Raw genomic sequence first — 22276 nt, 5'->3', positions numbered from 1 at the left:
AGTACTTGGAAATACGGAAGCTTGATTACTTCTTTTTGAATAACTTTTAAATTAGTTTAGCTATACTCGTTTCTTAAATTTGTATAAGTAAACTTGTATTGATTTAGGCTATGTTTATTATGACCGAGTATAACAGTATAATAATTATACTTGATGTGATTAAAAATATTTTAACGTACGACTAAAATGACTTTACAGTGGATGAATGAGGAGAAAAAATAAAAGGAAAAGAGAGAAGAATAAATAAAATAATAATTGATTGCGGTAATATTTTTTAAAGATAAAATAATTATTAGATTTTGTTAGTAAATATAAATATTAGATGAAAAGAGAGACAAATGTAAGCATTAACAAACTCGTATTAAAATAAACTGTTGTTTAGTTACTGTACTAATATAGATCTCACTATAGTAGAATAAGGTTATATTGTTCCACAATCAAACGAGTGGCAATGGATATAATTTTTTTCATGCTCACTCGGAGAGCTCTTGTATCTATAATACTCTTAAGAGATTTTCTTTGCTTCACATTGTGCACTGAGATAGATGCTTGTAAACATCTCCCTGCTAAGAATATTAAGTATTAGCATAAGTTTCTAGTTCATCAATCTTCTCTCAAAACACTAAAATAAGATAAAATAAAATTCTGGTTCATCAATTAGGGATCCCTTGTTGAGTGAAAAGGAAAAATGGTTTCCTAAAACATGGGGATGTCCGAAATGAATGAAGTGCAGTATGCACACATGAATCTCCAAAAGATAGATCGAGCAAACCTAACAAAAACCGTGATATTTGACCTTGTAAGAGTTGAAAAAGGGATATGACAGGTACAAGAACGAGTCAACAAATGGAAAGTTATGAACAACAATATCCCGAGTCTGAACATTTCTATCTAGAAGAATCAGCCTCGCTACATGCACTAGCAAAACTGGTGGTTTACATCAAACAGGGTGCAATACTGTCATTCAAGTTGTGATGATTTCCTGAAGAATCAGCCTCTCCATACATATGCAGCGATGCGGTGGAAGTGGAGGGTAATTGCAGATACAAATATGTAATTTGTCTCCGACTTCTGCCCTACAAAGGTCTACTTTCTACCACCAGTTCCAATACGCGGCTTTCCCTTTACCTCAGATTCCTGATCCAGAAGGACAAAATATATCAGCAATGTGTCACAAAAGAATTCATAGCACCTTTGCACTTGAAGAGAAATTTTTACACTGAATCTTGTGTTTAGCCTAATTTTGAAGCAAAAGTTAAAAAACAGAAAATCTACTTGTGAAAAATGGACACATGTTGCAAAATAAATTGTCATGCTCTCTTAAATGGGGGGAAGTTACTATTATTTCCTGACAGCACAGCGACAGTCTTATAGAAATCATACAACTGTGTTCCAAAGGAAATCTAACAATGTAAGTTTAGACAGGCTAATATTATCTGACTAAAAGGGAGTAGGATGACAGCTTGAATGCTCGTAGAGAACACCCAGAACAACAGCTTTATGGTCACCAATAATGGATTTGACTCTACATATGCAAAGGCAGATGAAAGCATCATTCAAAAGGCAATAAAATAAAATGGTACATATGCAGTAAAATAGCCACAAGCACAGAACAATCTGTGTTTATCATAAAGGAAGCTAATAAATAGATTCTGCTGATAAAAGTGACATTTCAACAGAACCATAATAAATTTGTGTTGCAATAGGAAACTAGGAATGAGAAAAGTAAAAAAAATGCAAACGAGCATAGACGATTTCACAATATACACCATCCGTTGGTTCCAATTATCCAAGAGCCACTACCAATAGGGAAATGAAATATCCAAAATTAAAACTAACCTGTGGAGTATGAAGATAGATGTATGTCTTTGCAGTAGCTGGATTATGATTTTCAGCACCCTTGCTCCAATCATAACAGACCTGCAGGATTCAATGATAATTAATTAATTCTTTTACAATGTGTGAATGGATCTCAAGTTCTCAACTAAGTTTGTTAACTAATCAATTGTAGAGATGTTCATTACCCACTCTACATTGTGCACCCAATGTTCAAGAGATAATCAAACTGGACAGAAACTTCTCTAGAATTGGATTTGCATCAGAAAATAAAGCAACAAAATTAAATATGTAGTGAAAAGACCTTATTCATAGTTATTTGTGTACCATATATACCTATTAAATCCATCTATGTTGTTCTCCTTTTAAAGGCACGAAAAGCTATCATTTTCTTGATTGCGATAGGTAACAAAAGTAGGCCATTGTAGCTAATTATTCTAATTCAAGGTCTTCTGCAGATCATTTGTATCACATATCACGAAGATGCAAGATACAAATTCTTGGGTTAAAAACTGAAGTTCAATGTTAGCTAGCTTATTAGCATAATCATCACAGCAGACCCAAAATCATAAGGTATAATCATCTCATTCAGGATTGACTCTGGCAAGAGAGAAGTACTTGTAATAAATCAAGCTAAAAGAGGACAAAAGTAGATGAAGTCCTGCAAAGACAGATTATACTAAAGGCTATTCAAAGTAGCAAGATGCAACATGTAATGAGAGATGATCCTAAATATTATACATATCTAAATAATATACCCACCGCATAGGCATAAATTGAGCCATCCTGGTTGAATGTACTGCAGGGAATGGGGTGAGGGCACCTAGCCATAGCCTGTGAAGTAAATATTTAGTTAATTGAAACAAGAAAGCAGCAAAAGCATTGCACAGATACTGAGTAAAATGTATCCACTATTTGTAACATAAATGTAATGGTAAAATCTTTGACCACAGCACAAGCATAAATAAATACGATAGTGCCAGAAATGTCATATTTTCTAATGTCATACTCATGTCATTTAAAACTAATGAAATGTAACATCTGAATGAAGAACTTGAGGAAACTGAACATCAGATAAAATGAGGCCCTGCTTAACTTGCAATTAGAAAGACATCCATATCATTCTAGAAAGCAAAACACTGGATGTGCTTCACCCTCAATATTAAGTAAATGAGGAAAATACATAGCAAAGAGCAAATCTTAAGGACCTGTCCAAGAGAAGAGATAGTGTGAGATTATCTGTCACTTGTCTCCAAAATATCAGGTCAAATCTCCTTTTCATCCTTTTTCAAGATATTTTGTCAACCCCATATTTGTCATTCGGCAACTACTTCACATGGTCAAAATTGCACACGACAAATTTGCTTTTGTTACCAACTTACCACATTAAGGATCTCCCATTAATGAACTTCAGCTGAAAAATAAAATAAAGCCCTCTAATCTATGGTTTAGAACTAAGAGATGGTATTTTTGTCAGTGACTGGTGGACGCGAAGCACGACAGCGTAACTGCTACTTAGCTGCATAGGTACTAGGCAAACATCTAACTAGAGAGCATCTCAAAGAATATGTAAGCAAAATTTCGAGGAAAAAAAAAAGGCCATACAAATTTCAAGAAGCTGAATTAAAGCTGGTTGAAATGGCCTCCAAATTATTCCTATTCACAATGTCGAACTGTATAATGCAGTGCTTGGCAATTAAAATTTATATGGCCACAATAATTTTCATCTGATACTCTACAAAATGAATTTTCTTTTTCAGGATGTCACAGCAAGAGAAGGAAATGGGAAGGAAAAGAAAACAATACATAATGATGTACAAAACAACATCAGAAATCTCAGGATGCCCAAAACTGATATAGGTGGGATGAAGAATAAACAAAAATGTGTAAAAACATAAGCTGTATATAATCATTATTTTATCATCCTGAGAAAACCTTCAGTCTTTGTTTACTATCCTTGTCCCAAAAATTGAAGGCTCCATCAGATCCTGCAGTAGCAAATGTATGATGCACCTGCAACAAAGCATACATTTACATTAACTCCTATTAACTTTAAACAATATTAAATCAATTTGACAAACAGTCAAAATACATTGCTAGGTTACTCACCACCAGATAGGTCACAGAGGACTAATTGATTACCAAAGGATTGCATAAATGTGAAGAATTATCAGACTTAAATAGTTAAATCCTAAGATATCTATTGATCTATTTTTCCTCCGGTCCCTTAAGGGAGAAAATGGAAGGGCTTTAATGCCTGTCACATTCTTAGGCTATAGAATCCTCCAGTTGACCTATAAAAGTGTAACAAAAGACTTGATTTATAGGCTCTGGAAATTGTAGATAAAGAATGCAAGTTTTAACTGGTATAGCAAATCTGAGGTGGTGAGAGGCCTACAAAAATTAAACTAAGCGAAATGAGCACTTACCTGACGTAGTAGAATATTGATCCATAATCTCGATGCTCATTCTCAAAGGAATTCAACTTCACATGTATGAATGTATATTTATGAAGTCAGATGGAATCACGATTGCTAGTCTAATGTTGGTTGGAGTAGGCGCGCTGTCATCAACAACTAATCTACAAGTGATCTGTCACTTACAACTAGGAAAACCGATACACTTAGTCCGAGTGAGAAAAGAAATCCTACTCTCACCTAATCATCTCTTTTTCCCGATTTCATGAATAGCTATTGAACTATGGTTTCTTTCTTCTCTTTTATGACAATAATTACAGTAACAGGGCAAGAGTTCAATAAATGGATTTGATCCTAATTGTGTTTCTTTCATCAGGCAAGCCCCTCCATTATCTGGCTTCACTCTGGCAAGGAATTTGGCATCAATTTCTAGAGGGTTGATGTTGAGTGACAACCGGTCATAAGGATCCAGCAATCTATTGGATCTCTTGGAGCCTTCTCTTCTTTTAGTTGTACTCTAGCCAAACTCATATTATAAGGAAAAGGCCTGGAGATAATGATCATAATGAGAAACTAGAACTTGAGATTTTCAACTCCTCACTCTTTTTTTTTCACCACTCAGGCAAAGACAAAGAATGAACAGTGTACAATAACTAATAAAAGAATCACAGTGTTGTTATAAATGGAAGAAGCTATTCTCAACAGAAACATTAATTTTTGTAGTTGCACACAAGAAGGAAAAATAGAAGATGGAAAATTTGAAAAGCAAGATTAGAAACTCACAGGATGGAAGTTCAATGAGTTCACGGAGTAAATTTCAGTGCCTTCTCTGTGACATTTGAATGTAAAGTTTTTATTTTGCTGTGCATCATCCAGATGGTGGACACCAACCCTTCCTTCTATTGAACCAACCTTGAAATGAGTAGACAACCTTTAAGTGATATTTATAAGATAGATGAATGGAATGATATTTCGATGAAGAATATAAACAGCCTAATGAAGAAATGAAAACCACAACAAAGTAAGAAAAATCACATGTTAGGAAAAACAGGAAGTGTGATACTGTTGCTATAACTTATTAAAGTGAGAAAAAAACTAATAACCGCATTAAATTACAGACACAATGAAAATGCAGCATTACCAGAAACCCTTGTTGATCAGGAAAAGCAGCTAGACTTCTTGTTTGGTACTTAAGAGGTGACTGGATTCTCTTGAATTCTGTCTGTTGACAATCAATTCAAACATTGAGCACATCAAGTCTAAACAAGCAAACTTAAACACTCAGAGAGGAAAAAAGGAATGTTTTACACTCAAGTACAAAAGGCGATTTTAGTTAAAAACATAATATCATCATATCTTAGATAAGCACCATAAAAATCAAATTTCAATGTGGCCCTTTAGGGGTAGAAAGAATGGCTGGTATTATGTATTCTAATAAAGAGACCAACTTCTTGCTCAAAACCAGAACATACTTCACTCATACTTCTCTATGAGGATAGCCACACAAGAACTATTAAAGGACAACTAAGCCAAGAAGCAATTAGGCAGATATTTGGAAGACCAAAGAAGTTTCGGACAACTCAAGAACTGAAAAGTTTACAAAACATGGACATATTAAGATGACAACATACGTCATTAAAACTATTATGTCCTTCCTTTTCTTGCACTTAACACTGCTAAGTGCTTGACTACATAGAAAATTAAAAACAAGCTCATTATTTTTCCACATAGAATTGTTAACATTAGTATCTAGTGTCACAGTGAAATATATACTAGGTCAAACTCAGCTAATGTCAGATGAAGTACCTGAGGATTTTGCAAGTTGTAAATTATGATTTGTCTGTCCGCAGTACCAACAACCATCAGAGGGTACCGCACCGTCAAAGCATAGCAGCGCTCAGGAAGCTGTTGAGTATGAACAGGTTGGGCTTGTCTAGTATCCCAATACCTAGATAGATTGGATTGAGATTGACAGTTATAACAATAAGTTTGTATATAATTTACGTAACAGCATGTAAAGTAGAAACAACAAATTGATGTGAAGAGCTGAAGACCAAGAAAAATTGAGTTCAATCTTCACAGTTGTTTTCTGTAATAGCAATTAGCAACTACAGTACAGCACTAACATTGCACGTGCATCAAGATTTCAACATAGTTGGACTCTGATTATTTAGACTGAAGTTTCTGCTAAATGGGCTCCGGTTAGGAGAAGTATTTCAAGATAATGTCCTTTTGAATCTTTTTGAAGTGACAGTGAAAATTGAAAACTAGCAATAATGAATCGTTGCACCTCAATGTTTTGTCCCAGCTCCCTGTAACAAGAAGATTCATTTGTTGAATCCAAGAAATCTCCGTAATAGGTGCATCATGCGCAGCCACTGTGGCAGGCTGCCCACCAGACATCAAAGGCCACATTTTAACCTGCTTATCGCAACCCGCTGAAAACACATTCGTTCCATCGTCCTTCCAAGTGGAGCACAGAACCTGCATCAGAAAATCAACCTATTAGAATATCTCGCCTTTAGCATCTACATTCGCTAAACTGACTCCAAAGTTCAAACAATACAACTTACAGGTTGGTCATGTGATATTGATGCCTTCGGCTGACTGCTCCCATTAAGAATCTCCCAGCATCTAACCTATATATCTCGTCGAAATAAAGAAAACTGTCAGGAGTCACTGACTTGCTCTCCTATCGATGGATATTGTCGACAAAATCATTTTAAAGTTGCTTTACTGGAATTCTGAGAGCAATATACCTGATTATCCCAAGAAGTTGCCACCAAATAATTTCCCTTCGGACTGAAACTAAGACTGGAGACAGAATCACTGGGAGAGGGAAGAACCTTCATTCAAGAAAAACATCATTACAGCTAATTATATCAAAAAAAGGCCTATAGATGCAGCATTAGGAAGATAAAAAAGAACATAAATCTTCTACAAACACTATAATGAGCTCAAGTACCTCGAAAGACTTGTTAGGATTCACGTTAGCCGCCCCTGTGTTTAAACTAGAAAGATTTGCCATCTCTTTTCCCTAACAAAAGATAAATAATTGAATAAAAGATTATTGATCAGCATGGAGAAGCAAAACATATAAATAGTCAGTAAAACTACCGCATTTTTGCAAGAATTCGAAAAAAATGTTCGCATAATCAAAGAAAAAGGTGGCGAGAAAGGTTGAGACGAGAAAATAGCGCAAGTGCGATTGCACTAACTCGACGCCAGCTCCACCATAAACCCTAAAACTCTATCCCCCGAACCCTCAGCAAGAATTAATAAGAAAAAGAGTAACACGAAAGGGGGTGATGAAGCCCGACGAAACCCTGGCAACAAAGAGATAGAGCGAGATTTACTACTGCTTCTGCTAGGCGAGGAGCGGTGACGACGAGGAATGGTCAAGTGATGCCGGAAAGGTATTCGACGTTTTGAACGTGAGAGAAGAGGTAGAGAGAGAGATGTTGGGCCTAAGACTATGCCCGAGTGGCGTATCGTTTACGCTGACATAAATTGGCCCAGGGTAAAATCCATGGAGGCTACTTGAAGCCCGGCCCATTTAGGCGGGCTTTTATATATTTCCAGCCTAACCTTGTACTATTTAGGCCTAAAATTCTCTTCGTTTTATTTTCCTCTCTTCCCTCCGCTGTGCCTGTGCTCCGACGAACACCTAAAACCCCCTAGCAAACCCTAGAGACGATTCCATGGCGACCAAGAAGCGTAAGGTAGATCAGGAAGACGAACTCATCGCTCCCAACCATCACGATTCATCCTCCTCCGACCCCAAACCCCTGCGCCAAACCATTTACTTCCCTGTCCCAGACGACGACACCTCGCCGGCGGCGGCCCCGCCGAACTCCGCATTGAACGAAGCCGAAGATGATGACGAGGAGGAGGAGGAGGAGGAGGACGTGGGAAAGCTCCTCGATCCTCTCTCACGCGATCAACTCGTCTCCCTCCTCCGATCCGCCGCGGCCCGCGATTTTGAGACTCTCGACGAGATCCGGCGGGCCGCCGACGTCGATCCTGCTCATCGAAAGCTCTTCGTCCACGGCCTTGGGTGGGACACCACCTCCGACGGCCTCCGCGCCGCCTTCGCACGGTACGGCGAGATCGACGACTGCCGCGTGGTCGTCGACAAGCCCTCCGGCCGATCGAAGGGCTACGGCTTCGTCCTCTTCCGCCACCGCCGCTCTGCTCGCAGTGCCCTCCGTGATCCCCAGAAGCTCATCGACAACCGCATGACTGCGTGCCAGCTCGCCTCTGCCGGTCCCTCTGCACACCAGCAGCATAACCCTAATCCTAGCCCTAATCCTACCACCCACCATAACCCTAACCCTAATCCTAACTACGCTGATAACCTCCCTAGGAAGATCTATGTTGGTAACGTGCATACAGATGTAGACGTTGGCCGGCTGTATAACTTCTTCGCCAAGTACGGAGAGATCGAGGAGGGGCCGATAGGGTTTGATCGCCAGACCGGGAAGCCCAAGGGGTTTGCACTTTTCGTGTACAAGACGGTGGAGGGAGCTCGCAAAGCGCTCGAAGAGCCTATCAAGAACTTTGAGGGCCATTTGCTCCAGTGCCAGAAGGCCACAGATAGTAGGACTAAGATGGGGGGTGCGCCGAATCCTCCTAATGCAGCTGCAGCTGCTATGAGTGTGCCGCCGACTGTGGGAGCTTTTAACGGGGCTGGAATGGGTGGTGTAGCACCAGATGTTGGATTAGCGCAGCAAGCTGCTTTCCTGGGGCAGGGTCTTCTTGGTATGGGCGGGCCGCAAGGCTTTGGGCAGGGGATGCAGCCGAATGCTGCAGCACTTGCGATGCTGGCAGCGGCTGGGCAGAATTTGGCCGCTTTTGGGATCACGCCGGCCATGCTTGCGTCATCACTTAACCCTGCTTTTGCAGCTGCAGCATTGGGTGCAGGGGCCCAGCCGAATGTTGCCCCTTCGGCGGTCACTCAGGCGTCACCGGTGCAGGGTTTTGGGATGGGGAGCATGGGGTACCAGAATGCAGGGTTCCAGGGGCCTCCAGGTTTCCAAGGTCCTCCCGGGTTCCAAGGACCTCCAGGGTTTCAGGGTCCTCCTGGAATCCAGGGGACGCAGCCGGTGTCTCAGCAGGGAAGCTCTGGAGGTGGTGCTGGTCTTTATCAAGGCGGGCCTGTGGGACAGGGGCAGATGCCAAGGCCACCTGTTGGCTCCCTGGGTGGATATGGGCAGCACTAGGTATATGAACTTTTTTTTACTGTTCCTTGTTTCTGATCTCTTAATTTAGATCATTAAAAGATAATATAACCCGCTTCTTGATGATTTTTTTTTTCTTCCAATTACATATCTGATTGGTGTTTCCTTTGTTTTAGTTCGATATTGCTCGTGGTTAAATCGTGTGGTTTCAAGATCAGATGGCTTTTGAATCTCTGTTGGCACTCTCGATGTTGAGAAAGCGTTCCAATGCATCGAGTTGTTCGTGAAAGGAACTTCTTTTTATGTGGGTTTATCGGCTTTTATGGATGTATGGAATTCGGATTTTAACTATTTGTTGTGCTCTCTTATGTTCTTTGCAATCTCATCAGCTGGTTCTATGTGAAGGATATTGATATGCTTGTTAGTGATCTTTCTCTTATATGGTCTTTGTGTTTTCTTTACTCCTGTTTGGGCGTATTTCATGAGAGCTTAATGAATTGTTTATGTCATCACAATTACATATTGTCAATTAGTCTATAGGAGAAGTTGGTTCATTTCTTGAGGTTGTCAGAATTCTACATAATTATCATTTCTAGGGCTTGATGGAAAGCTTTACTGAGGTACTCAACTCTCTCCTGAAAGAACTCTGCTTCCTGAGTGTTCATTCTAATATGGCTTCTTTGTTTATAAAAGCTACATTTTGGTACACTGTGACATGGTACCTATCTGGATTGCGAGATGTGATTTCTCTTCTGCACACGTTAATGGATCTTTGTATTGCTTCATGATTACTCATGCTTTGCGTTTCACTTTGGTTGGTGTTAATAGGTTCTCTTTCTGATTTCTGAGCATCTATAATACGCCAATAGCTTTCGGCTTTCTGGAGCCATTGTGGAATTCATTAGAAATCCTTGATACTATCCTTGCTTCTAGTGTTAGTTTATAATGTTATCGAGCTATCCTGTTTTTTTTAGAGTTCTTTGGTCAATAACATTATTATACTGATCAATCTGTGGATTCAACCACATTGGATGATGTAGAACTTTGAGGGATCTAGTGATTTAACAGATATAAGAATTATTAGTCTTCAATGAGATGAATAGTTGCGATGCCATCCTTTCTTTGAACATTCCAAGAAGAGGTGCTTGTTGTTGCATCTCACCGGTATTATGCAAATGAATGGCATATTATCCTTTCTTCTGTTGTCTTCTTTTCTTCCTGTTCTTTTGATCAAGCTGTGCTTCATAAATTGTTTCTAGGAGTTGAAGAAATAGATAAAAGAGTGTCCCCCTAGGAAGATTCAGCTTGGACAATTGGATGTTTTCTTTTCTTTGGCATTAAAATCGGACTTAATATTTCATGCTTTTTCTGATAATTGAGAACAAATCTTTTACCACAGTTGTTATCACATATTGGGTATGTATTATTCAGCTGTAACCCAAGTTGTTTGGGTAGAATGTAGATTTTCATCTGAGAGAAGAAACAGAGTTGCTGTGTTTGTCAACTCCACTCCAATATTTGCTGCTTTTATCAGTTTCAGGGTTCTATTTAGTTGTTATTTTGTAGGCTATTATAATTGGTGGCCATCCATTAGTTTATATTTCTAGGCTATTATAGTTGATGACCATTGTTGGATGTTAAATTAGGATTTAAGGATGCAATTGATAAGTTCTAATATGAAATTTGCTGGGTCTAAGTAGACATGCTGATCTAAAGTTCATAAGTGGGTCCTCATTTGCTTTACATGTGACAGATCTAATCATTTGGTCTCATGATGATTGATGAAGGAAAACTTTAAGAGACAATACTATTACCAGGTAATCAAGTAGGCATGCTCAGCTATAGATTAGACAAACCTGATAAAATAGTGGATTGGGTATTCTTGTCATGAGTCCTTTGAAGTGAGTGATATTTTGTGCAGATTGTGATATATTTAGGGGACCAATGAAAATTAACATATTCTGGCAAGAAAATCAAATTGCAGAAGTACATGGAGGCAAGGATTAATGTACCAATATGATTCTAAATGTTCCAATGGTACAGTACCACTACATTATCACGGCTTACGGCTTAGTGCTTATGGTATGGATTTGTTCCTTTTACCTGCTATTCCTTGTCCTAAAATGGGTGCCTTGGAACCTAAGCACCCTTAAGCAGGTCTTCCGAAGGTGTTGCTCAGGGCACCTGGGTGAGCTTTCTTAGCATCATTAGCCTTTGGATTCCATAATAATTGGACATTTTGGTAAATGTTGGATGTGATCTAGTGGCTTCACGTATTGTTTTAGACTTCCCATCATCTTCGTTGTTTCCTTAAATTGCTAACTATTAATCTTCCTTGACTTCTAAGATTTCCACATAGTTCCCTGGAGCCTAGTCTCTACAGGTCATCCATCCACCTTTCTAATGCCTTTGACTTTTAATACATTGCGTCAGTTTGATTAAAAAGGGTTAGATGAAGTTGGGAAAAATCAGTTCCCATTTTCAGGTAACTTATCCATGCGAAATTCATAAACTACTTGATACGATGATCTACAATTGTTGTTTTTTTATCGTCCTGGATTGCCTGCTAATTTCGTGCAATCTCGCTTTGATCCAAGTCACTCGTATTACCGGCACAGTGGTGCATGCCTCCAGATTCTTTTTCTGGAACCTTGAGACATATCATTCATAGTTATATCACAGTCAGCATTTCCATCATTTGAACTGTTTGGCTGGAATCTAATGTTTATTCGAGCCATTGAAATGTTCTTTTGCCTAGATGAACTAGGGGGATGGTCATAATAAATTAATAATTGATGCTCAATTTGCATGCCTAAAGAGACAGAAAGCTTTTATGCTTCAAGGTACACTTTTGCACATTAAGATTAGCTGAACTGTTGCTTAGAAAATCAGTCTGATTTCTTCCCCTTCAGTTTATTCTCCTGACATCTCTCTAACTGCAATACCCTCACCAGCCATCTGTCGATCAACCAACTGTGTATTATAGACTACTCTTTTTGGCCGCTTTACTCATTTGCCAACACATCCAAAATTATTGACATGCTAAGTTTGTTTTAGATCTCTAAGCCATTGTAATTATTTTGTAATTGAATTATATTTAAATTAATAATTTATAATAATACACTCTAGTGTTTATTTTATATGTAAATTGTGTGTACGATATATTTGGTCAGTTTTATATGCTAAAACCAAATAAAATGTGATTAAATTGAAAAAGCCTTCGCAAGGTCAATGCACGGTGTCAAGTTCAATCAGTGAACAGAACTAGAAGAGGTAGTCGGTAAAAAGATCCTAAGAAATATCTCTTTAGGGCAGTGGCTTATATTTCTTGTCGAAAGCCAACAAACCCAACCAATCGCAGTTAACCACGCACCTCAACCGTGGTTATATGCAAGAATCCTATTCCCATTTCCCACCCACTACGGTAATTGCTTGGGTACAACGGTGGCCCCCACCCGGGAGATAAGCGGGTAGCGGATAGGCTGCATCCATAACCGCATAAACTTGCTGCAGCTCCTCAGGCGTATAGATAAGGTGAGTCCTTCTTCTGATGGGTTTCCTGCATTTGGCATTGGAGACGATCTGCTTCCCGTGTTAAAGGAAGCCTAGTGCGATCTCTTGGCTTAACGAGAGTAATCGTGAGCACTTAAGCCCTAATCCGATAAGCATTATACCGCTTTTAACCTAATTCCCTATCTGTCCCCCCCACCCCCCCCCCTCTATTTCTACGGGCAGATAAGCCTTGCTTTTCCTCTGCCCGGCCCTGCCCGAACTGCCCGTGCTCCCACCTTTCTCTCTCTCTCTCTCTCTGTCTCTCTCTCTCTATCCTCTTCCTTGGTTTCGTTCTTTTGCCACTTCGATCGAGGTAAAAAGGTTTGAGATCGAAAGGTCCGCGATGAGAGCCTACGCTTTGCTAGCCTGCTCGAGCTCGGCTTAGTGTCTGAAATTGCCAAGATCCGCTCGTTCTCTGCTCGGATCTCCCTTCCAGGTACCTCCCCTGGCCTTTATTTGCTCAAAAGTTCCATTTTTTGGGTCTTTTTGTGCATTTTTCTCACTCAAATCGGGTCTCCCTTTTTCTCTATCTGGGGTCCTTTTTTTTTTTCTCCATTTCATTCGAAAATACGGGATTTTGGATCCTTAAATCTGACTGGAGTTGTCAATTTTATGGTTTACGTGTGCTAATATTCCTCTGTGCACTAGAATTTGGACTTCTTCTAAACTAAAAGGTGGGGTTTCCTGTTAAATGTTGTAGTTCTTAAAGGTTCTTCAGATTATTCTTCGAAAAATAAAAGTAATTTTTAATCCAATATCTGACGCCCCTTCCATCTCCCACCTCCTCTCTCTCCCCCCAGGCTCCATCCAAGCCATCGAAATGGAGACCTTGATGCCGGCGGAATTGCTCCCTTGGCCACCGTTAAACTGCGCCGGCGAGGCACTCGGCTGCGCCGCCGCCACCGTCACCAAATCTCACCTCCCACCGCCGGTATTACTTTCTCCCCCTTTTCTCGCATAGGAATAAATAAATATAAAAAAAAAACTCTCAACGGTAAAGCTTGTCGTCTTGAGGGATCCGCGCTACTTTGCGCTCGGTGGGGTCCGGTGCCGGAACTCAGGCCGGATTAAACTACGGTTTTCTCTTCGGATTTCTAGTTCCGCGGCCGGATCCCACTTTGGATAAAAGCATTGTTCGTGGGTGGAGCTAAGCATTCCGAATATTCGCCAAAATTAATTTTTAAAAAAATCGAATATTCGCCCTTAGATTATCTTCTAATATTCAATCTGCCCAAAAAATATCTCCCTGGGGTGTGTCACGTGGCCCACGTGACTTCTCCCTCGTGCTCGTCTCGTGATACGCTCCACGTTGTCTTGACTTGTTCCTTTTCTTTTGTCTGCATATTACGTGGCATTAGATCGACATTGCTAAAAGGAAGAGCTCGGACTCTGAGCCTACCGATGCTGAAGAAGAAGACGGCGACGACGACGACGACGGCGACGGGGAAGACGACGGCGACTTCGGGGAGGGCGAAGAGGAGCTCTCGGAGCAGGAAGGAGAGGGGTACGAGAACCCCAATAACAATAACAACAACACCGGCAAGAATAACCCCGGCGGTAATGCCGGTGGCGAAGAGAACGGAGAGGAGGAGGAGGAAGAAGAACCCGAGGATGACGAAGAAGGTGACGACGACGATGACGACGACGACGATGGGGATGACGATGATGGCGGCGACGAGGAAGAGGCGGTGGACGAAGAGGATGAGCAGGAGAACGAGGACGAGGAGGAGGATGAGGAAGAGGAAGAGGAAGAGTCTCTGCCACCCCCAAAGAAGAGGAAGAAGTAGAGCCCTTCTTTTGTGCATGGATGCATGCATGCGTGCGTGCATGCAGTTTCTTCTGTTGTCTCTCGTTCTTTTGGAGCACTTTTTTTTCTTCTCTCTCGTAACTCTGGTATCCACCTCTTTACAGCAGCGGTGGTTTCTATGTATGAGTAGTTTCATCTAAATTAGAGAAAACTTGGTCAAACTATCTTATTATATTATAGTATATTATTATTCTTATTATTACCAGTATTATTAATTTATATAGATACCTACCCAGAATTATGTTAATATTTGCTGACTTACATATGGGTCATATGGGTTCTGGGCCTCTTGGGCCAGTGGACTATTGTATGGTTCCAACCAATTAGCCCCTGATCTGATGCTATGAGATAAAATTCTCCCAAAATTTACTGGTCGATCTACAATGTTTTGTTTGCTTCAAAAGAATTAGGCTAAATATATTCCTGGAACAGAAGAAATAAATAATACTGCATCAACTTCTAATAAATGATTTAGCTGGAAGGAATAATTAAATTAAGACTCTAACTATTTCTCTTCTTATTTTTGTCTAACTGTATATATTGAATTTCCAAACTATAAAAAATCTCGTGAATAATATTAATATGAAATATGAAATAATTATTTTACTATCAATTTTTTAATAGAAATAAAATGATTTCAAGAAGGTAAATAAATAAAAAGATTTATATGAAAATGAGGTTTTAATTGTAAATTATCCCTATATCAGATAGGGTGCTAAATGAAAGAATCCTTGGAAATTAATAGGAATATGATGATGCGGGTCCGCTGTAGAAAGAGGACCCCATCGGTTTCTCTCGCCCATTGTTCCCGCTTAACTAGTCTTCGTCTCTTCGAAGCTTCTCTCCCCTTTCGTCTCTTCTACTATCCCTCGCCGCCTCCGCTTTATCGATTGATCGAGCGAGTGGTCGATCGAACCTTTATTTGTCGAGATCCGTACGTGCAGATCGATCTCTTTCTCGAATCACGTACCCAATTTCGTGCGACTTCGCTTTTGTTGTTACTCTCTTGAGGAGATCATCGTGTATTGGATTAAATGCGCTAGGAACTCGTCGATTTGGCCGATCTTTTCCGACCGCAGGCTTCGACTGGTGCGTGGTGTCGTATCTTGATCTCTGTTTTCGTTCATGCTGGTTTAAGAGCTGGAATATCTTGTGTGGCTTGGTTTCCTATGTGTTGTTAGTACTGCATTTTGCTAGGTATTTATGTTAATCTCCATTTTATAGGTATTTGTATTGTGACAATCTCGATCTGGAAGTTAGTGCCGATAAACAGCAGGATTTGTGTATCTTATACACGTTTCTGATTTTTTAGCGATTGTGAGGTTCTTTGACTCTGTAGTGCACTGCTACATTTGCGATCTTATTCGCACTTATTTTATGCCAAAATAACTTTTTATTGAGTTTTATAGGATTAGCTTGGGACTCAGCATCCGCTAATTGAATTAGGATGGACTGTGCTTACAACCACATAGTTGACATGCACCCTGAGATTTTCTGGATTTTTAATTGTTGTTTTTAAGCTGTACGTCATTCTTAGTTGGATGTTAAAGTTGCTATATTGCCATCGTGTTTTACTTGAGTACTATTTGTGTTTTCTGCTTTACAGGATTATCTTTTGAACGTTGATTAGAAGCCTAATTGGCCAGTATTATTTGGTAACTTTGTATTTTACCATGGAAAGTGGAGATAAGGATGAGAAGAATTTGGTCAGTGTATCCATTTCAGAGAGTTCCTTGGACAAACCCGGTGATTCTCTAGAGAAAGTTGAAGATGGCTTCTCAAGCAAGATAGAAATGTTAACTGTTAAAGAAGAAGCATTGAAGCCTCATAGTGAGATTGAAACTGATGGTTTGAAACAGCAGGTGCTTGAGAGCGGGACTCAAACGGAAGTCATAACTCAGCAGGTGAATGAAAGCATGACTTTAGACTCTCCGAAAAATATAAACGAGCCCGAGGAAATTCTTGCTGAAGAAAAGACCGAGGACCCTGTTTTTGATGGAACGGAGGCTCCTGAAATGGAAGTCGACAGTTCATTGAGCCACTCTTTGGAGTTTTACTTGGAAGATCATGCATCTGCTTGGCCTGATAAAGCTGTGGCCATAAAAAATTTTGTTAAGGAAAAGGGGGCCATTGCAGTTTCAACTGTTCTTCGCCGACTCTCAGGCAAGAAAGACGAAGAGGATTTCCCTGACATCAATGAGAAGCACGATGGTTCGTTAACTGGTAATATTGAGGAAAAGGAATCAATTAATGAATCCAAATTGAAAGAGACTCAACAGAGATCTGAGGAGCGATCAACATGGAATCCTCTAAACTTTATTAAGATCGGACGGGATATAGATAAACCAGTTGAAGCCAAGCAAGCAGAGCATGTGTATATTGAAAGTTCATCTGGACAACCAGCTATGAAGAAGATTATAATATACACAAGGTTGGGATGTCAAGATTGCAAAATGATTAGGTCTTTCATGCATCAGAAAAGACTTGCATTTGTCGAAATCAACATTGACATCTTTCCTAGTAGAAAGCTGGAGCTGGAGAAGAATACTGGATCTTCTTCTGTTCCGAAGGTATATTTCGATGATTTCCTTGTTGGAGGGCTAAGTGATCTCAAGGCAATGGAGCATTCTGGGAATCTTGGTGAGAGGATTACTGATCTTTTTAACGGGCAGCCCTCACCTGCAGCTCCTTCACCACCATTACCTGGCGAAGACGATGAGTCCGGTAGTGGAATAATTGATGAGTTGGCAACAATTGTCAGAAAGATGAAAGAGTCAGTCATACCTAAGGATCGATTTTACAAGATGAGAAGGTTTAGCAATTGTTTTCTTGGATCTGAAGCTGTGGATTTCTTGGCAGAGGATCAGTATCTGGAAAGAGATGAGGTAAGTTGCCCATCAAGACAGTGATTTAATGAGCACTTTCATAGTTTCATGTTTTTTCATTCAATCTAGAAGTATATGAAAGACATGGTTCTCAGGATTGCTGCCTAGCGTCTAGCATATGATTGGCAACTCCTATTGCTAGTTCTCTTTTCCTGTTCACCTTTATCAGCTGCTGCTCACAGAATAAAGATTTCATCTCCACATCCCATGGTCAGAGGGTATGAGATACGCATGTATCACTTTCTGAACACATGGTTGTGCTTTTCACCACTAAAATAGGGTCTCCTTTCTTTGTTTATAGATCATATTACCATGATGTTAATGTCGTTCATGTGCATACCTGAGTCATTCAGTGTGCTCCACTTGATATCTGATTATTTATTCCAAGATAGGAAATATAGTATTTACTAAAGATGATATTTTGATGATCTGCAGATTTTCTCAATTTTAATTGTTATAGTATTTAAAGACACCAGATGAGTACTCTTACAAACAAATGTAATAACTCAATGAATTGATTTGCGCATTAGCAAATTATTCTTTTTCTGCATTTCTTGCTGCGAAATGCAGGCAGTGGAGTTTGGAAAGAAGCTTGCAAGCAAACACTTTTTCCGACATGTTCTGGAGTAAGCATTCATATGTCATCTAATATTGTCCTTTCAATTTTCTCCTACTAGTTCAAATAAAGTATTGTTTTCTATAAATACTTACGGTAATGCAGTGAGGATTTATTTGAAGATGGAAATCATGTATATCGCTTCCTGGAGCATGATCCCATCATAATGGCTCAGTGCTACAATATCCCCAGAGGCACCATTGATGTTAAACCTAAGCCTGTTGTTGAGATAGCTTCAAGATTACGAGTGTTATCTTATGCTATTATTGAAGCATATGTATCTGAAGATGGCAGGCATGTTGACTACAAAAGCATCCATGATAGTGAGGAATTTAAAAGGTTAGCAGCTATTTCATACGGAAAGAATGTCTATGATTTTATAGAATGGTGAATTTTCTACATCTTCCTCTTTCTTACCTATGCCGATACATTGGGCTGTGAAGTAACTGAAGTGGTCAGTTTTGGTGTTTAAATGATGCATATCTTTCACACTCTATCTGAAATTGGAAATTTTGGTATGTTTGTGTTTATATGGTTGAAATAGCTGACTTGGTACACTTATTACATTCTAACTAGTATAGTATATTATTGTTGTAATGACTTTGAGGAAGTTTCATCTTGTTTTGGCCCTGACTGGACTTTCTTTGTTTTGCTGGTGTAGATATTAGTAAGTTGATATTATACCTTAATAGGTTATAGTTTTTGGATGTGTGCAGGGGCTTTGTAATAGGTTGATTTTTTACTATACTTGTGGTGACTGCTATTTGGCAACTACAGGGTACCAGCTATTTCGTAATGAAACTGAGCCTCCGGGCTTTTCTCCACACAAAAAAAAAAAAAAAAAATCGTCTTGGGTCTATCTTTTTCCCTTCCCCGTTAGTATCATTTTAATTATATCTATCAAAATTTGTAGATATAGCTTGCTGTCATGTGAATGAGATCTTGGTGTAACTTTTTTGAGTTTGGGCAAGCCATGGATTAGTCTTCTGCTGTTGTATAGGTATATCAGAATAACCGAGGAACTTCAAAGGGTGGAGTTGGATGATTTTTCACGGGAAGAGAAGCTTGCATTCTTCATAAATCTCTATAACATGATGGCAATCCATGCAATATTAACATGGGGTTATCCTGCTGGAGCTTTGGACAGGAGAAAGTATTTTGGAGATTTTAAGTATGTAATTGGTGGATACCCCTATTCACTTTCAGCCATCCAAAATGGCATATTACGGGGCAACCAAAGGCCTCCATACAATATTACCAAGCCTTTTGGACCAAGAGACAAACGTTCCAAGGTGCAAAATTATTTTTTTTCTAAGTTCCCCTTATCTTTGGAAATCTTTTATTCTGTTAAACTAAAAGTTTTCCCTTTATACATGGAAAAGATTATACATGTCTTTTTGTTTAAAATTTGTATTCCGAATTTCCGATATATGAAAAGAAGCTTTGAAGTGGCCTGCAAAAAAAAAGCTTTAGTAGTGTGTTCTACATGTCAGTAGTAGAAATAATTTTAGTACAACATATGGGTAGAACTGAGGACTTATACAAAGTTATGCTGGATATCCGTTTTTGGTATTCGTCATCTTATCTAGAAATATTGGACTAGAAAGTCTTCAATATCAACTAAACAATTATCCTCATATCAGAACATTTATGGTGCTCTCTTTTTCTTTTTCTTTTTTTCATTCCGAGTTATAATCAATTAGTGATGCTAACTTAATAGTGTCACTCATAATGCATGAGAAATGGTTTCATTTGCTTTTTTGTATGCATAAGAGGGTTTATAGTATTAGCAGGGAAGGTTACACATATGATCAAGCTTCCAATTGGACCTAAATGACTGATCCTTGAAATAAAAAAATAAAAAAACTAAACCTAGTATCATATCTCTATTAAATAGGCACCAATCAGAATTTGGGATTTTAGATCAATATCCTACAAGAGGATGTTCTGGTAAATCAGACTTGGAAATGGTTGTGTGAGCACTGGTGGATTTTGAGCTCACAAGGTTGAATTTGCTAGGTTGGTTGGTTTCAGAGTAGAGAGGTTATCATCTTTTATGTAATTTAGATGTCCTTGATAAAGTTCCTTGGTTTGCAATTACAGACATTCTTCCCTATTGATGTTTTATCATTGGTGGGACATAGTTCCCTATTAATATTTTATCATTAGTGGGTTCCGAAACCAGCCCACTTTGTATTAGGAGTAAGCAGGATCTGTTGCTAGTAATATAAGGGAGATGAAATTTATTTTTCAATTTCACCAAACATTCTACAGATCACTATTCACGTTCTTTTGATTTTCCACAGGTGGCTCTCCCATATCCCGAACCATTGGTTCACTTTGCTTTGGTGAGCGGGACCAGATCTGGTCCTGCACTTCGATGTTACTCACCAGGAAATATTGACAAGGAACTGATGGAGGCTGCACGTTATTTTCTGAGGAATGGAGGACTGATTATTGATGTTGAAACCAAGATCGCATCTGTAAGCAAGATGTTAGGATGGTAAGAGGTTCTTCATCTTTGGTAGAACTTTTCTTTCATGACTAAGTTTTTAATGTTTTATAGACCTCAGGATTTTAAATTTCTTGTAACGATTGCACAGAACTTGTCAATGATAGTAAATCCTAGTCTAATTAAGAGGACCGTTCACTATGGAATAAGTTGTATACTTGTTATATTGGTATAAGTTATTATGTTGTTTTTTCTTAATAAATTAGTATAGGATGTAATATTTATATTTAATGTGATATAAAATTAAAATGATAGTTCCATAAATGACTAAAATATTTTTTATAATGGATGGATAATGAGAGGAGAAAATTAAAACATAATTGAAATGATAGTTGAATAAAGTGATATTTTTTTAAAAATAAAATAGTAATTAGTATATATAAAAATATTAGATAGAAGAGAAGGGAGAAGTAGGTATCAATAAATTAGTATCTAGATAAGTGATTGTTTACGCGTTATATTAGTATAAAGAGATTTCTACTATAATAAAAAATTTCTTATTCTACAAACTTCTAAGAAAATATCTTTCGGCACTAACTTTTGTTCCTTATACTTCCTATTCTAGGTATAGCAGTGATTTTGGCAAGAATGAGATAGAGGTCTTGAAGCATGCAGCCAATTATCTGGAGCCAGCGAAATCAGAGGAGCTTCTGGAGCTGCTTGCAAACACCCAGTTGAGAGTGACCTACCAGCGCTATGACTGGGGTCTGAACTGTTAGTCATACCTTCCAATTTCTTTCGTGTTGTATACACCGGATTCAATTTTTAGCTATTTGCATCTACTTGCCATTTGTAATTTCTTGTTACTTAATGCTTGTCATATGATCCTCTGTAATGAACTCAGATCTTTATGACGGTATTTGCGTCTACCATCCGGCATCATCATCAGTGGTTGCTCTCTCTTTTTGTAGTTTGTACTGATTAGAAGTGAAATTTTTTTATTAAACCGGTACAGTTGAGATTCTGAATATTTGAACACACATCGGAATAAAGCTCTTTAATCACTTGAGCATCATTATCCCGGTGGTTTGTTCCTGCTTAAAATTGTAGCCTAAACTGATTACGAAGTGTATTACAGCGAGGACAATCGTTGGACGCTACTTGCTGGGAAGTTGGATATTCACATCATTCTGAAGGAAGATTGCTAGAGAAATCTTAATATCCCTTTGGGCCCTCAGCTTTTCACATATTATCCAAAAGCCGACACTGCTAATGTGTTTCAACTTCTTCTCTTTAGTCCCATAATCTAATAGTAAATGGTAGATTGCGTGGCGTAATTTTGGTAACAGTTAGCCAACGATATGAATCCACAACGATTTTTTTTTTCCCCCATATTACGTGGCTAAACTACAGTTTTTATCATATATGTAGGCATAGTGAAGAAATATATGCAAAAGATAAACTAAATCTTTTGATTAAAAACAATAGTAAATAGGCTAAGTCAGCTTTAGCCAAGTTTAGTGATCCATGT

At 38.8% G+C, this 22276-nt stretch overlaps 4 protein-coding genes across 6 annotated transcripts; 3 read left to right on the top strand and 1 right to left on the bottom strand.

Moving 5' to 3' along the window:
• Positions 1–822: 822 nt before the first annotated feature.
• Positions 823–7725, bottom strand: LOC140759915 (protein RAE1-like). Of its 2 annotated transcripts, none has more exons than XM_073096614.1 (12): positions 7610–7725; positions 7219–7290; positions 7013–7099; positions 6827–6892; positions 6544–6737; positions 6060–6201; positions 5395–5475; positions 5037–5165; positions 3772–3849; positions 2599–2670; positions 1840–1920; positions 823–1137 (listed from the first exon to the last, which is right to left on the bottom strand). In XM_073096614.1, the coding sequence occupies exons 2-12, from the start codon at positions 7279–7281 to the stop codon at positions 1087–1089; spliced, it is 1044 nt and encodes a 347-aa protein (XP_072952715.1). In that variant the 5' UTR covers positions 7282–7290; positions 7610–7725; the 3' UTR covers positions 823–1086. The 2 variants fall into 2 exon arrangements, with proteins under 2 accessions (XP_072952715.1, XP_072952714.1); XM_073096613.1 differs by having other exon boundaries at positions 7371–7658.
• A 92-nt stretch (positions 7726–7817) lies between these two features.
• LOC140759914 (uncharacterized) lies at positions 7818–9874 on the top strand. The gene is made up of 2 exons (XM_073096612.1): positions 7818–9475; positions 9610–9874. The coding sequence occupies exon 1, from the start codon at positions 7955–7957 to the stop codon at positions 9473–9475; it is 1521 nt and encodes a 506-aa protein (XP_072952713.1). The 5' UTR covers positions 7818–7954; the 3' UTR covers positions 9610–9874.
• A 3302-nt stretch (positions 9875–13176) lies between these two features.
• LOC140759918 (uncharacterized) lies at positions 13177–14991 on the top strand. The gene is made up of 3 exons (XM_073096616.1): positions 13177–13421; positions 13786–13916; positions 14344–14991. Exons 2-3 carry the CDS (start codon positions 13806–13808, stop codon positions 14770–14772), a joined length of 540 nt encoding a protein of 179 aa, XP_072952717.1. The 5' UTR covers positions 13177–13421; positions 13786–13805; the 3' UTR covers positions 14773–14991.
• A 585-nt stretch (positions 14992–15576) lies between these two features.
• Positions 15577–21674, top strand: LOC140760522 (uncharacterized). Of its 2 annotated transcripts, XM_073097521.1 has the most exons (9): positions 15577–15881; positions 16017–16109; positions 16202–16314; positions 16399–17677; positions 18248–18303; positions 18399–18632; positions 19294–19585; positions 20600–20796; positions 21371–21674. In XM_073097521.1, exons 4-9 carry the CDS (start codon positions 16466–16468, stop codon positions 21522–21524), a joined length of 2145 nt encoding a protein of 714 aa, XP_072953622.1. In that variant the 5' UTR covers positions 15577–15881; positions 16017–16109; positions 16202–16314; positions 16399–16465; the 3' UTR covers positions 21525–21674. The 2 variants fall into 2 exon arrangements, with proteins under 2 accessions (XP_072953622.1, XP_072953621.1); XM_073097520.1 differs by lacking the exons at positions 16017–16109; positions 16202–16314.
• Positions 21675–22276: the final 602 nt, after the last annotated feature.

The sequence above is a fragment of the Typha angustifolia genome, chromosome 5 (assembly GCF_048772165.1).
Source record: "Typha angustifolia cultivar Huaian chromosome 5, ASM4877216v1, whole genome shotgun sequence".
Classification (NCBI taxonomy): Eukaryota; Viridiplantae; Streptophyta; class Magnoliopsida; order Poales; family Typhaceae; genus Typha; species Typha angustifolia.
The sequence above is the reverse complement of the archived record's forward strand: the minus strand, read 5'-3'. Positions and strand labels throughout refer to the sequence as shown.